Raw genomic sequence first — 14,663 nt, forward strand, 5'->3', positions numbered from 1 at the left:
AGAATCCTACTGATGACAACATATAGACGTCCTTGGCCCCTCCCATTAAGGTCCAGACACCACAGTGGAGGTTCACACTGGTTTATTGAGAACACTTGCTAGCTAAGAGCTCTTTAATGTGTGGAGAAACACACGTGCGGAACAGTGCTTGGGGACAAGGCTAAGCCCGAGGGAGTGGTCACTGGCAGGTGTTGTAGATCTGGACCTGCAGGTTGATGGCCTGAAGCACACTGCGCATCCTGGCTTCCAGCCCATCCAGCTGGACCGCCTTGCCCTCCAGTTGACGCTCATTCTCTTCATAAGTGCCCTCCAGTTCTAGAAGGGCCAAGAAATAGTTGAGGTCTTTCTCCTACAAGCCCACCTCTCTAGCTCCTGCCCACTGCCGTCCTCACCCTGGAGCCGCTGCAGCTTGTCTTGAGCAGCCTGCAACAGGCCCTGCGCCTCATCCCGCAGCTGCTCGGCCCTGGCTTGCGCAGCCAGCACGCCTTCAGCCTTCCGTTCGGCCAGTGCCCTCACAGTTTGGTACTGGTCACCCACTTGTTCCCGCAGTTGCTGCAGGTGTGAAAGGCGGGGTCAGTATGCCAACCCAGTGGAGTCCTAACTACACTAGCCCTACCCAATCTGGATGGCTTTGCCTCAACTCACCTTCTCAGCCTCCCTGGCACGGCTCTGGGCACTGCCTGCTGTTTCCTCAGCTGTAGAGGCTGCCAGGCTATTTCCTGCCCGTTTCAGTTTCAGGGCCTCTAGGAGGGCATCCAATTGCCGAGCCCGCTCGCTAGCAGACTTGAGGGACTGCTCTGCACCTGCCATCCTCTCCTGAACCTGCCACAGAGGGGCCCAGGTTTAACAACTCCACCTTCCATCGGTTAAGAGAAGCAAGTTGATTTCTGTAATGTCCAAGCCAGCCAAGGCTGCTACACACTAAGACCCCGTCCCAAACAAAACAGACCCGTGATACATTATTCCCATAACCCTGTCCCACGGATGGCCTGGGGAAAGCACACCTGGTGCAGGGTCTGCTCCGTGTCCTGGGTGTCAACCACTGCTCCCCGGATGGCACCCTGAGCGGCACCCTGTGCCCTCTGAGCCTCCTCCAGGGCTGCTTGTACCGTCTCTGCCTTCTGCTTCTCACCCTCAGCCCGGCTCCTGAGGAAAGAGGGAGATCAGGGTCTGCAGGTATCAGGACCAGGTTTCAGGAACGGGGACCAGGGCTGGGGGTCAGACCGTGCCCGCTGTGCATCCTGTAGTAGCTGCTCAGCCCGACGCACATCCCCCATAGTATGTGCCAGGATTGTGTCCACATCTGCCAGGCTTCGGACACGTTCTGCAATCTCACTTGCTAGGCGCTGGATCTGCTCCGGTGAGGCTGGGATGGACAGTTCCAGCACCCGTGTCGCTACCATTTCAATACTGTCAGGATCAGCTCCCTCCTCTATGGAGACACAGGCAAGGGCTTAACAGATTCTCCAGCATGAGCTTGGGAACATAATCTTGGTTTGCGGGTTCTCAGACTGTATATGCGATAGGAGTTTGCTAACAGGCATAAGGGCGTACCCAGAGAACAGGGACCATATAAGGGGCGCAGACTTAGGGACAAGGACTCAGGGGCCAGACATAGGGTTGTAAACACATATCCATTGCAGACCCTGAGACTCAGATACACGCAGACACAAGGTTAAGACTCATATGGGACCCATGGGAGGCTCACGGCTGAGGAAGTCCTTCACGCTCTGGATAAGTTCTCGAAGCTCCTGATTGGCCTGCTCCACTTGGCCCCTAGAAGCATTAGCCTTGTCCAGGGCTTCCTGTGCCCGCTGCTGTGCCTCCTCTGCCTGCCGACGAGTCTCAGACACTCGGCTGAGGATGCCACCACCTTCTACCAGTGCCCGCTGCAGCTCTGCCTGTGTGTGCCGAGCCCGGCCCAGTGCTAGATCCGCAGTGGCTGCTGCCCCACCGCAACCGAGGCCACCACAACGGGGCTGCCCATCCTCATCCCGACATCCGGCACCCCCACAAGGGCTGGTAGCACAGGGTGCGTCCCCTGGGGCCCCACACACCTGCCAGGCACAAAACAAATCAAGGTTCTGTGGGAAGACCATCCACAGCCACCTGCCCCACCCCATCCTTGCACCTCACCAGCTCATTTACGCCGGTCAGGCTCAGGGCGTGGGTATGTGCAGAGAGCCGTCCCAGGGCCTGCTGGTTGGCCAAGTGTTGGCGGTTGAAGTTTTCTTTTTGGGCACCCATCAGCATTTCTGTCCGACGCCGGGTATCCGCTGAGTTGCTCACGGGGCTGGGTACCGCGAGGGTGGAGGTGTTGGCGCGGCGTTCTGCTTCCGTAGACTGGCTGTGGGCATGTCGGATGCTGTCATAGGCACCTAAGTTGGATCAAAGGGGTAAGACAGCTGAACATCGGCCTGGCCCACCAGCCTAATTAACCAACAACTCACCTAAGAAATTTGAATGTTTGAGGATATCCAGATGCTGGTCAAGCTGCCTCAGCGTGAGATTAAGCGCAAGCCCATCTCTCTCCAGACCACTGAGGGCATGGTTGGCATTGAAGTTCTCATCCTGTACATCTGTTAGCTCTGCTTCTAACTGAGTCAGGCGCTCAGTGGTCTTCCCGATTTCATGGCTGTATCGATGGGGGACATGTTTAGAGAGCCTTCACTCCAGATCTCTTGGGTCTCTGCCCCATCCCACCGTATTTATTCAGTCTCATCCATACCGCAGTCCCTCTGTGGCCTCGACAAGCTTTGCAGTGGAGGCAGCTGAGGTGTTGCGGGCACCCACGATGGCCTGCACCATGCCCAGCATCTTCTGCATGTCCAAAAAGCTGCTCTCAAAGGCACCCAGCACACCCGTCTGCTGCAGCTCCTGAGCCCACTGCTCCAGGCGCCGAGTACGGGCAGCCAAGTCCTGAACCACCCGGTCCCAGTCTCCAAAGCACACATGGCAGGGGTGACAAGCAGGAAAGACGCCTGAGAAGCCACGAGCACACTGGTCACAGCGCACGCCGGACACGCCCGGGCGGCAGCTACAGTGGCCAGTGGAACGGTGACACTGAGGTTTGTCTATTCCTCTAGGATCACAATCACAGGCTGCCGGGAAAGATGAACCACAGTATTAGGGTCCTTGTGACGCACACAAGACAGTCTCTACCCACCGGCCTCTCCAGATTTCTCACCACGACACTGCAGGCCGGGGTCTCCCCAGTGGAGCTCTTGGCATTCAGAACAAGTCCTCCCACCAAAGCCGGCATGACAGTGACACTGCCCTGTGAACTGGGGCACAAACAGAGCAAGGCTCAGAGCCTCTACCAAAAGCTGAGACCCTGTGGCAGATAGCTGGCTCCGTCTACCCAGATGGCTCCAGGATTCCATACCTCATTGCAGGTAGGGCCTGTGGCCCGGCTCGGGTGGCAAGCACAAGGCTGGCAGCCACGGCCACTGGTGAAGTTCCAAAAGTTGGGGGCACAACGGTCACAACTAAGGCCTTGGACGTGGGGGAGGCATGGGCACTGCCCACTGCGTGGGTCACAGTGGCACTGATCAGAGGATGGGCACTGCCGGGGATCTGTGCCCAGAAGGTTGCAGGTACAGCCTGGGCAAGCCAAGACAGACACATCAAGGGCCTCAGCCTCCAGCAGACCCCACACAGCCGTCTCTCCCCACATCCATACTCACGGTGACAGCTCTGTCGGGCAGCCTGCCCATGGAAGCCAGGCTTGCAATGACCACAGCGGGGACCCTCCGTATGGTGTAAACAGCGCAAGCATTGCCCGGTGTGGGGGTCACAGGCATCAGGATCAGTGGGGTCAATGTTTCCACTGCACTCGCACTGTTGGCATCTGCCACCTGGCTTTGATGGGTCCCCAAAGTGCCCAGGGGCGCAAGCCTCACACCGAAGCCCTGTCCGGAGGAAACCATGAGTACTCAGCCACCTCACCTGATCCCATGCCTGGGCCCTACCCACTCACCTGTGTAGCCTGCTCGGCAGTGGCACACAATTTGCTGGGAATATCCATCCCGGTGGCAAGACGTAGCAAAGTGCCGCTGGCTCCCAGGGCCTTCGGGACAGGGACAAGGCCGGCACTGGTTCCCATACGGCAGCCGTGGGTCCCCGTGAAAACCAGCAATGCACCTGCAGGGAAATGACCGAGCGTTATCTGCAAGCAGCCCAGCCAGCCACCAACCGCTCACAGCCCTCTAGGCTCACCTTTCACAGTGCTCGCCCCCTGTGTAATCCCGGCAGCTCAGGCAAGCGCCTGTGTGGGTATCACATTCATCTGCATGCCCATTGCAGACACAGGGCCGGCAGTTCGGGAATCCCCACTGGCCACGTTGGCAACGGTCACAGCGAAGACCAAAGGCACCAGTTCGGCAGGGACACTGTCCACTAGTCCCTTCACATAGGGCACTGAGTGCTCCCTCAGGACTACACTGGCAGGCTGGGGACGAGGCGGAGACTGAGTTGACAGGAGGCAGTTGGGATGGGAAGGTTGGGGAATGATACAAGAGTGCAAAGGACCCCAATCTAAAGAGTTCCAAGAGAGCCAAGGCAGAGCTGATGAAGAAGGAAGCAAAGCCAGAGGGAAGAGGGAGATTCATAGCGGGAATGGAAAGAGAACAGGGGATAAACAGAGAGACAGACGAATACCTTGACAGCCTGCAGGGCCAAAGCCATAATAGCCAGTGGCACAGGTGTCACAGCGGCGTCCAACAACTCCAGGTTTGCACAGGCACTGGCCACCATGAGGATTGCACTCAGAACTCAGCGAGCCTTGGGGGTCGCACTGACATGCTAGGAGGAGAAGAGGAAGAGTGGATCGCGGGTTAGGCTAGGTCCCCCACCGCTGCCTGCCAAGCCATGTCAGGAGTACTCACGCAAGGCACCATTGTAGATCAAGGAGGACAGGCTGATGAGGAGGGGTGCACAGGCCTCCGATAGAGGGGTCTTTCTGGGCATCAGACCTTCCTCGTGGCAGCGGTAACGCTCGAAGGTGGTCCGGCGCTCCAGGGAGGCGGCGTCACCGCCACTGAACATCTCTAGCACCAAGAAGTGAGGCTGCAGCACCAGCTGGAGACAGAGAAAGCAGCTCCTATAGGCCCACATCAGCACTGGCGGAGGGCCTGCCTCTTCCATCACAGACCCTTCCACGTCATCACCACCACCACAATCTCCACTCTACAGGCCCTGCCACCTCGGCTTATACGAGCAAGAGGGACTTGTTCACCGAATCAATGAGTAGCCCAGATCCAGAGTAGGGGGTTTCCGGATGGGCACGTCCACCTGTTCGAATCAGTTTCAGATTCAACTTGTAGGTGAGCCCAGGCTCGAGGCAGACAGGTCTAGGAAACATCAAAAACCTAGACATGGGGAGGAGGGAGACAGATGTAGGATGCCATTCAGGGTCCATGTACTCATCATCCTGGACCTTCACGCTGCCCCTGACAGCAGTTAAACCTATTGACCAAGCCAGAGACTACAGCTGGGCCAGACCAGGCCAACATATACCTGTTTGAGGCCCTGACGGAACACCTGAACAGAAGAGTCCATAAATGTGGCTTTCAGGAATCATAAACCCATAAAGACCAGTATCACTGGACACAGAGCCTGGCAACCACACATCTCCTCGTAATAGAATTTGTCAGGTTTTCTTTCATTTGTTTTCATTTTTATGTACGTGTGTGTGTGCGTGTGTGTGTGTACCTCATGTGTGCAGGTGCCAAAAGAGGCCAGAGAGAGGTGTCGGATCCTTTGTAACCAAAGTTTCATGTAGTTGCAGCCTCCCAATGTGAACGCTGGGAACCAAACTTACGGTTTTCTGAAAAAGCCAGTGTTCTATCCAGCCCTAGTTTTTTGTTTTGTTTTGTTTTGTTTTGTTTGTTTGTTTTGTTGTTGGTATTTTTCCTATCTGTAACTCCACATTTCTCCTTTTTAAAAGTGATTTATTTTATTTTCATGTGCACTGGTGTTTTGTCTGCACATATGTATGTATGAGGGTGTCAGATCCCCTGGAACCGGAGTTATAGACAGTTGTGAGCTGCCTTGTGGGTGCTGGGAATTGAACCTGGGTCCTCTGGAAGAGCTGCCAGTGCTCTTAACTTCTGAGCCATCTCTCCAGCCTCTCCAGCCCTGATGTTAGGGTTCTTTCTTTTTCTTTCTTTCTTTCTTTTTTTCTTCCTTCCTTCCTTCCTTCCTTCCTTCCTTCCTTTCTTTCTTTCTTTCTTTGTTTTGTTTTTCAGACAGATAACTCAACTAAAATATTATTAGCTGAGTATTTATTTTGTAGTCCCAGGGATTGAACCTACAACTTTGTAGCTGCTAGCTAAGGAGATGTCACTGAACTACATCCCAGGACCTTTGTCCTTTCCCCTTGAGACAGTAATCCCACTTCTCTCTCCAGCTCCTAAGTGATTGCATCATCTTATAGTCCATACATGAGTTCTTTCATCCCACTCCTTAATCCTACTTCACCCCATGAATCTTCTTCCCCTAGCTCCTGCTCATCTTTGCTCTCCCACCCAATAAATCCACAGAGACCCCTGTAGCCACTGCCAGCCAACCTTCTACTCCAGTGTGAGTTCTAGGCCACTTTGTGTCAAGGTCACCAATGACATCCATGTAGCTAAACTCAGTAGCTACTTTTCTATTGTTATAGGGCTTCAGCACTTGGCATGTCATGGGTATACTGTATTTTCCTTGTCATTTTTTTCTCTCAGCTTCTGTGCCCTGTCTACATCCCTAGTTTTTCCTTTTGCCCACTCATTTTTCCTTTTTTAAGACAAGATCTTACGTGCTCCACGTAGACCTTGAATTTGCTGGGTAGTCAAGAATACTTTGAACTTCTAATCCTCCTGCCTCCACCTGGCCCAAGTGCTAAAATTACAGGCATGAGGTACCACAACTAGCTCATGCGAAACTAATTTTTACTCCAAATGACTTCTCCCATTAAGTCCAGACACAGAGCTCTAGCCAGTCACTGGCCTTACCTCTCAGATCAAAGAACCTCAGAACTGTCCCATCTCAGCCACTCATGGTGCTGTACCCCTTAGCACCAGCACCTGAGATGCTAAGGCAAGAAAATCACAAACCTCAGGCTAGCATGCAACATGTTATAAGATCCTGGATTGAAGCCAGGTGGTGGTGCACACCTTTAATCTCAGTACTGGGGAAACCGAGTAAGCTCAAGGCCAGCCTGGTCCACAGAGAGAAAGAGTTTCAGGACAGCCAGGGCTACACAGAGAAAACCTTTCTCAACAACAGCAAAAAGAAAAACAAAAAAGAAAAAATATAGGGCTGGAGAGATGGCTCAGAGGTTAAGAGTACTGTCTGTTCTTCCAGAGGTCCTGAGTTCAATTCCCAGCAGCCACATGGTGGCTCACAACCATCTATGAAATCTGGTGCCCTCTGCTGGTGTGTATGCATACATGCAGGCAGAACACTGTATAAATAATAAAGTTATGAAGTGTTGGCATGGTGATGTACACTTAAAAAAAAAAAAGAAAAAGGGAAAAATATAAGCCAGACATTTACACATTTACAGCACACCCCTACAATCTCCACATTTGGAAGGTGGAGACAGCAGAAGTTCAAAGTCACTCTCAGCTACATAGTGAGTTCAAGGCTAGCCTGGGATGTATGAGATCGTGTCTCAAAGAAAAAAAAAAAAAAAGAATTGGGGAGCTACAGTGTGGCCAACAGAGTTAATGAAAAAGATACAGGAAACAAACACTTGTAAAATGTAACAAACTCTTAACCAGCCCGGTCACATTCCCTGCTCTGGCACCACTGCCCTGCAAAGGCAACGGGGCTTTCCAGGTGACCTGCAGGGGTCAGGCCTGGCCCTTCAGCCCTGCGCCCGCCCTCACCTGGCGTTTGGTTGCAGCATCCCCTGAAAGCGGTCATCCTTAGGCAGCACATGCCCACACGGACTGTGGGCAGACACAGGCCCTGGACGCTGCACCGTCAGTTCCAGCTCTGCCCATTGCTCAGGAACCTGGGGGAAGAGGACAGTGGAGGAGATGCGTCCACACCCAGAAGGTCAGCACAGGTCAGCCGCCACAGGGTCTAACCTGGGGCTCCAAGCGCAGTAGCAGGTCGTAGTCCATGGCCTTTGGCAAAGAGGTCACCAGGAACTCCACTCCTTGACCTTCCCGCAGCCGCACGAAGCCCTGGCCAGTCCAGGATGGAGTCTCTAAGTTAGTCACCGGACGCTCTACCACCTCGAGCATCTGAGAGTCAACGCAGTCAAAGCAGGGATGAGAACTCGGGTGAAGGACTGCCCCTTCGGCCACAGCTAACCCCAAACACCGTCTCTCCTGCCAGCACCTCCCTCAAAACTGGACAGCACCCCAGCCCCTCCAAGGCACCACCCACAACCCCTCTCTCTAGTCACCCCACCTATACCCTGGGAGCGCTCCCACCTGTCCTCGGGCCTCCTCAGCCTCCCAAGTTAAATGGTCAAGAAATGGCCGGAAGTAGCCGGGCTGTACTTGCTCGCAGCGACGCCCAATCATGTGCAGGCGGCAGCGGCACTGACCCGTGGCCTCATCACACCTGAGGAATGCTGCGGTTACCTAAAGACCACCCCTTCACCCTTCCTACCACCCACCTGCCCGGCCCCGTTACAGCACTCACTGGGGATCCAAGGCTCCTCCCACGTCGCAGTCACAGGGGCGGCAACCCAGCAGGTCATGGCTCAGGCCCCAGTGTCCAGGCTAGGGAAAAGGGATCCATGGAGGCCAGAAACGGATCTCCTCGCCACCCAGCAGGGAGTCCAGTCATGCTCCCAGCCTCTGCCACTGACTGGTGAGCACAAAGTCCCTGGGGCATTGGTCTATACCCTTGGCCTCCCAGACCAGAGGCCTGTCATCCAGGACTAGGCTCAAGTTCTTAGGACCCACCCACCGGACTTTGCCCTCAGCCATGTGCTTCCAGGACAAGTCCAGGACCCCGGGACCTCAGACCCCGCAGTCGCACCAAGCAGCGGTCACAGCCACGTCCAGTCACCAGACGCTTGCAGAAACAGCTTCCACTGTTGGAGTCACAAGGGTTGCCCCCAGGCACTGTGCCCCGGGAATTACACTGACAACCTGTAGTGAGGCAGGCCCATTAGCACTTCAGGGAGTGAAAGCAGCGCTCAGGTCAAGAGGAACAAGAGGCCAAGGGTTAAAGGTCAACATAGGAGTTAGGGTGGGAGGCACATACGCTGGCACCCTCGAGGGTCACTGGCACTAAGTCCGAAGAAGCCATCACGGCATTGCTGGCAGCGAGCGCCGACCACATGTTCTTTGCAGCGACACTGGCCCGAGACCAGCCCTAGCACAGGGTCGTCATGGGAATCACAGCGACCGCCGTCTTGAGAACCCATGGGGTCACAGTCACAGGCTGAGAATGGAGGAGAATATAAAGTCACTCTATCCCGACGGCATCGCCCCAGGGCTGAGCCTCCCCCTGTTCTGAGTCCACCCCAAGTCCTTACCCGCACACATCCCTGTAACCTGAACCATAGTGTAGCCTCCCAGGTCCTGACTCAGGTTCAGCCCTCTCTCCCTCATACCCAATCCCAGCCTTACGACGGCACACGGCAGGATCCCGGATGTCCTTGGTTGGGTCCCGGTAGAAGAAGGGCCGGCAGAGCTCACAGTGACGCCCCGCCGTGTTGTGCTGGCAGCCATCGCATACTCCTCCGCTCGCGTTTCCGGACGCCAGGTAGACAGCCATGTCAAAGTGGCAGCTCTGCGTGTGCCCATTGCACTCACACTCTGGGGAGAAGGCAAAGGCCGGTTGAGAAACCAGGTCCTTAGAGTGAGAGACACGGGGAGGGGGAGAGTACCATCACCTTAGGGTACCAGAATCTGTGGGTCACGGCTTAAGGATTTCGAGGCTTCAGAACTGTATGGGGCTGGAGGCCAGAGCAGAATAGACAGGGGGGGTGAGGGTCATTGGGGATATCAAAGTCTGGACGCCCTTTAGACAAAAGCCTAGATATTTAGGGCTTAACCTTTCAGCTTTTGACCTTAGAGTGTTGGCCCCAGCCAGGGCACAGCCAGGCTAGCGCTCTGTGGCTCACTCACTCCGACAGGCGTGAGTCTGGCCGTCTTCAGCAGGGTGCCAGGGAAGGTCGTGATAGAAATCCTGACACTGCTCACAGTTGAGACCGCGAGTGTTGTGCTTGCAGACACAGGCCCCGTGCACCTGCACAGATACGCGGGGAGGTTGACACCACTCCCTAAAATGCCTGTCCCTCCCCCAAGCCCCGTTCCAGTCATCCAAAGGCCTTTACCATGCCCTCGGCATGGGCCGGTGCCCCCGGGGCCGGGGCACACTGCGAGGCATGCCCGTAGCAGAAGCAATTGCCGCGGATGACGAGCTCGTAGAGGGCGTAGTAGTATTTTTCCCGGATTTCCCGCCGTGGGTCGAGCAAGTTGTCTCCCAAAGTGTGAAGCCGAGTGAAGTTCACTCGGAGGTTGGTGATCTTCAACAGGCCTGAGAAGGGACACAGGGCTGCGTCACGCTAGGCAAGCAGGCCCTCGCTGCCTCGTGCCCACCCGGGGGGTGCAGCTGCCAAGGTCACCTTGGGAAACCTCTTTTCCATTGCTACCAGAGCTAAACTGGGCTTGGCATCTGCCTTAGGAAGCACCTAAAATAGTCACTGAGGCCCCAAATAGTCCCCATCCGGACGCTGGGACTGTGCCAGTCCCAACAGTGGAATACTCACTCTGGATCCGTGAGCTGTAGGGGTCTGGGATAGGGATAGCGGGGTCCAGAACGCGATAGATGACCTGGCACGGCAGGGAGCGCACAGAGATAACGGACCCGGCTGTGGGTCCATCACAAACCCCACTCGCCCCTTTCCTATCCTCCACCCAGAGCCCAGCCCTCACCTCGCCTTCCGTGGATGGCTCGATTTCCGAGTAGCGGGACTCACAGACCACATCGTCCCAGTGCCGTGGGGGGGCCAGGGGGACTCCTGGGAAGTCAGCCCCGCAGTCATAGGAAAAATAGCGGTACACACGCCACGTGCGGCCGAAGTCCGCAGAGCGCTCCACCAGCATGGCAGCAGGACGAAATGTCTGGTTGGGGAAGGAGGACAGGTCTGCTTAGCAGGAACCAGGCCTGCAGTCCAGCCTCGACCACTGAGGGCCCGGCTTAGTCAAGCAGCTCACAGCCAGGTGGGAGGGACAGTGAAGGCGCACAGTGGTCAGAACAGGGAGGAGAGCTGCCTCTAACGGGCAGGCTAAACGAGCGGGAGGCCCAGGGAGGCTGTACCTGGCCTCGCCTGGGAATGGGGCGCAAGGGTGAAGGCTTAGAGGGGTTCAGCAGCAGAAGCTACCCAGGAAACAACCACGTTTCACGTGCAGTCAGAACGCAGCCCATGAGCTCGGGGAAGCTTGGGTGTGGAGCTAGGGCTCTGCCCAGGGGCACTGGGGGGCACAGCCATTCAGGCAGGTTTGCTGACATGAAGCACCTTGAAGGTCATAATGAGGTGGGTGAAATGGAATTCAGCTTCCAAGTCCAGCTGGATGGTGACCATTGGAATACCTGCAGCAGGAAGGAGAGGTCAAGGGTTGGAGGTCACTGGCTGGCAAGCCAGGGCCACTCTAACGACCTGCTCAGGGGCTCACCATTCTCCGACTGCCACCAGGCCGTGCGGCGCTGCGGTGCAAAGCTGGTGACCACATTCTGGATCCGATGGCTGTTCGGGTTGTCCCGGGCGGAGAAGGGGCGCCGGGAATCACACAGGAAGCACTTCTTCTCGTCCTGGATTGGGCGGAGGTTAGAGCTGTACCTTAGGCGCTGCCAGCCCCACCCCGACCCAGCTTTCCTCCAGTGCCCAGCAGCACCTGCAGGTGACTGACAATACAGTAGGGTTGAGGGCTATGCAAGCCACAGGTGGATGAGGCAGTCAGTCTGTCTGCACGGCCCACCAACAGGTCACCGGTGGCTGGATAGCAGCTTCCTCGGGAACAGCCAGGTACATCCAAGGATGGGACCTGGGCCATTGTGGCAGCCAGCCCTGGGGGCAGCGGGGCAAGCAGTTCAGCAGAACTTCTGTTGGGTAGCCCCATCCCGTTGGGCCCCTGGGACAGCCAACCACCCCTGGACCTACCATCCCATCCCACGACCTTAGGCCTCACCAGTCCCCCTCACCACTTAGAAGTAGGCCCAAGCGAAGTTCCCATGGCACAAGCTGTCCCTGCCTGCCCCTCCCTGGTTCTCCTGAGGCCCACTCCATCCTGAAGAGAAGTGGAGATAAAGGGACATGAAGAGTCCAAAGCCGAAAGCCCACCACCTCCCTTGGTTGATGCTGACCCTGACCGTGTGGGTACCGGGCTGGTTTCCCTCCAGGCCCTCAGTCTGTCGGAGGGTCCGCTCAGCAGTCACTCCTCCACAATCTGAGTGTCTGACGACTTTGAGTAAAGTTGGAAGGCAGGGAAGGAAGGAAAACACGGGGTGGATTTTAGACAGGATCACAACTGAGGACAAAGCCCCCAACCCTTACCATACCCCTGCCCTCTGCAGACAACCCGACCCCAAGAACCAGACATTGGCCACTTTCCCCACAATTTATTTAAACTGAGGCTTATTTAGCAGAGTAGCAGAGGTGTCATGTAGCAAAGAAGCAGTTTAGTTAGAAGAGTTACTAAGTAAAGGGGGCCCGCCAAAGAGAAACTGGAGTAGGTTGCTCCGAGACAGACAGCAGCCTTTCCCTCAGAGCTTCATTGTATCCCTTAAGCCCAGAATTATATAAAGACCAGTGGCAGACGGAGAGGTGACTCTTAGGTGACAGAGAGAGAGAGGGCTTGTGGAGTTGGGGGAAAGGTGTAGGCAAAAGAAAGGTTTGATCTGCAAGGCAAGGTGGATCTAAGGAGCTCGTAGCCAGTGTCCTTGGTGTCACTATGGAAACCATTGTCAAATCAGCTACAGGCTCTCAGGGTTACAGCATCAGCAGAGATGGAAAAGGTGCAAGCTGGAATTCTATTGGAGCTGTGGGCAGGTTTGAGGACTGAGCTCTGGGAGGTACTGAAGACCACGACTACTGCCTGAGGCACACCTTTGAGGATCAGTCCATAGTCAGTACGGCCAAACGGATTCGAGCAGCACTGCCTGCTTCCTAATTGAAACGGGCCGTGCTTATTCAGTTACCCAGACGATGGGATCTGGTGACAGACCCTGGACCACAGCAGCAGCGAGGGAATCCGAATCTTGTGGCTGTTTATCCATTCCGGGCTTTCCAGTCCTCTGGCAGCCCGGGAGCGGAGAGTTGGAATGCGCGCACCCAGTAGGCGCGCGCCCCACCCAGACCCCTGGGACTTCAGGCGGGAAGAGGGTGGGTCCAGGGTACGTGAAACTTGCTTTGAGTGCCGCAGCTATGAGCAGACTGCTGGAGATAAAGCAAAGATTACCGAAAGCTGCAGGCGCCCGTGGGAACGCCGAGAGTTCTTCAGAGGAAACTTTCCAGCCTCACCAAGGAGAATGGGGGCGGGGCAGTCAAGCGGCTGGATTGTCCCTGTCACTAGAGTCTCCAGTCACCTGGAGAGTCCTGTGGGTAGCCCAGGAAAGCTCTGAGCTACTAGAGGTGATGAATCAGCATTTTAGATCACTCAGAGATAAAGGTGGGAGGAGGTTTACGGGCCTTAGAGGGTGTCAAGGGGTTAACACGATAGCTCCATTCTCAAGGTTAAAGAGCCAATGAGGGACATCAAAGAGTCGCAGTTAGGACAGAGGGTACTCAGGAGGTCTCTGTTCTCTCAAGGATCAAGATGAGATTCCTTGGTCCCTATAGTGTCACCCAATCTTTTCCTTTTTTCTTTTCTTTTTTTTTTTTTTATGTTGTGTATGAATGTTTGTGTTTTTATTTTTATGTTAAGTGCATGCCTGTGAACCACTTCCATGTCTGGTGCCAGCAGAGGTCAGAAAAGGGTGTCAGATCCCTTGGGACTGAAGTTATAGACGGGCTGTGGGCTGCCATGTGGGTGCTGGGAACACAAGTGCCCTGGAAGAGCAGCCAGTCATTCCACTTGGCCTTTTTAGTGCCAGGTGCTGGCTTCCATTTTGGCCGTCATCCATACATAGATGTGGTCAGCTACTGGCATGACTGTGGCATATATGCTCTAAGGTTTTGCTGCTTCGGGGCCAGCAGGCTGCTTACCTTCTTGCCCAGGACCTGGTCATTCTGTGACAGGCAGTGCTCCAATCATCTGGTCAGGGATGTAACTTCTGACTCTGGCCAGAACCTCCATCCCAACGCTGACCCCAGCCCTAACCTTCAATGAACCCTGACCCGGATCAACACTTGCCCCTGGTCCTGAACTTTGCTGCTGCTCACAGCCACAGAAGTCTGAATCTGATAATGACCCAAGTCCTGGCCCACCCGTCTTTGTCTTTGTTCTAGCCTCCACCTCCTTTCTGATCTAATCCTACCACGTGCCCGACTAAAGCCCAGTCACTTCTCTCTCTGTGCCTTTCACCACAGTCCCTGGCACTCGGCTGCCGCCTGTTCCAGCCCTCATGCAACATAGCTAGCAGGCTGCATTGGCCCTTCTACACATCCACCGAACTTCTTTGGCCACCTGCAGTTTTTAGACCATCATATCCTGCCCAGTGACCAGACAGAGTCAGTCACTGCTGGAGGCAGGGATTTTAGAACCGGG

The 14,663-nt window shown here is 55.4% G+C and overlaps 1 protein-coding gene across 4 annotated transcripts; it reads right to left on the minus strand.

The window, feature by feature from the left end:
* Window positions 1-65: 65 nt before the first annotated feature.
* On the minus strand, window positions 66-14,335 carry Lamb2 (laminin subunit beta 2). 4 transcript variants are annotated; one of them, XM_021662868.2, is made up of 34 exons: window positions 14,162-14,335; window positions 12,339-12,419; window positions 12,160-12,245; window positions 11,853-12,025; window positions 11,634-11,769; window positions 11,477-11,550; window positions 10,893-11,081; window positions 10,727-10,790; window positions 10,292-10,494; window positions 10,083-10,203; window positions 9,582-9,770; window positions 9,214-9,393; window positions 8,986-9,098; window positions 8,644-8,723; window positions 8,430-8,562; window positions 8,079-8,237; window positions 7,875-8,002; window positions 5,237-5,369; window positions 4,887-5,079; window positions 4,660-4,803; window positions 4,219-4,450; window positions 3,980-4,143; window positions 3,687-3,911; window positions 3,386-3,603; window positions 3,188-3,284; window positions 2,729-3,101; window positions 2,451-2,635; window positions 2,137-2,378; window positions 1,709-2,057; window positions 1,225-1,432; window positions 1,005-1,146; window positions 646-822; window positions 393-552; window positions 66-315 (listed from the first exon to the last, which is right to left on the minus strand). In XM_021662868.2, exons 3-34 carry the CDS (start codon window positions 12,242-12,244, stop codon window positions 179-181), a joined length of 5,406 nt encoding a protein of 1,801 aa, XP_021518543.1. In that variant the 5' UTR covers window position 12,245; window positions 12,339-12,419; window positions 14,162-14,335; the 3' UTR covers window positions 66-178. The 4 variants fall into 4 exon arrangements, with proteins under 4 accessions (XP_021518543.1, XP_060241242.1, XP_021518535.1 ...); XM_060385259.1 differs by having other exon boundaries at window positions 12,328-12,419; XM_021662860.2 differs by having other exon boundaries at window positions 12,322-12,419.
* Window positions 14,336-14,663: the final 328 nt, after the last annotated feature.

This window comes from Meriones unguiculatus, chromosome 6 (genome assembly GCF_030254825.1).
Source record: "Meriones unguiculatus strain TT.TT164.6M chromosome 6, Bangor_MerUng_6.1, whole genome shotgun sequence".
NCBI lineage: Eukaryota > Metazoa > Chordata > Mammalia > Rodentia > Muridae > Meriones > Meriones unguiculatus.

What these genes read in the sequence shown, in the direction of transcription:
- Lamb2 (XM_021662868.2), bottom strand. Translation starts at nt 12,244, where the DNA reads ATGGAGTGGGCCTCAGGAGAACCAGGGAGGGGCAGGCAGGGACAGCTT. An exon ending in GGAGGAGCCTTGGATCCCCA is followed by an intron (nt 8,563 to 8,643) that starts GTGAGTGCTGTA and finishes AGCATTCCTCAG; the next exon opens with GTGTGATGAGGCCACGGGTC. An exon ending in TGACCGGCGTAAATGAGCTG is followed by an intron (nt 2,058 to 2,136) that starts GTGAGGTGCAAG and finishes TGTGCCTGGCAG; the next exon opens with GTGTGTGGGGCCCCAGGGGA.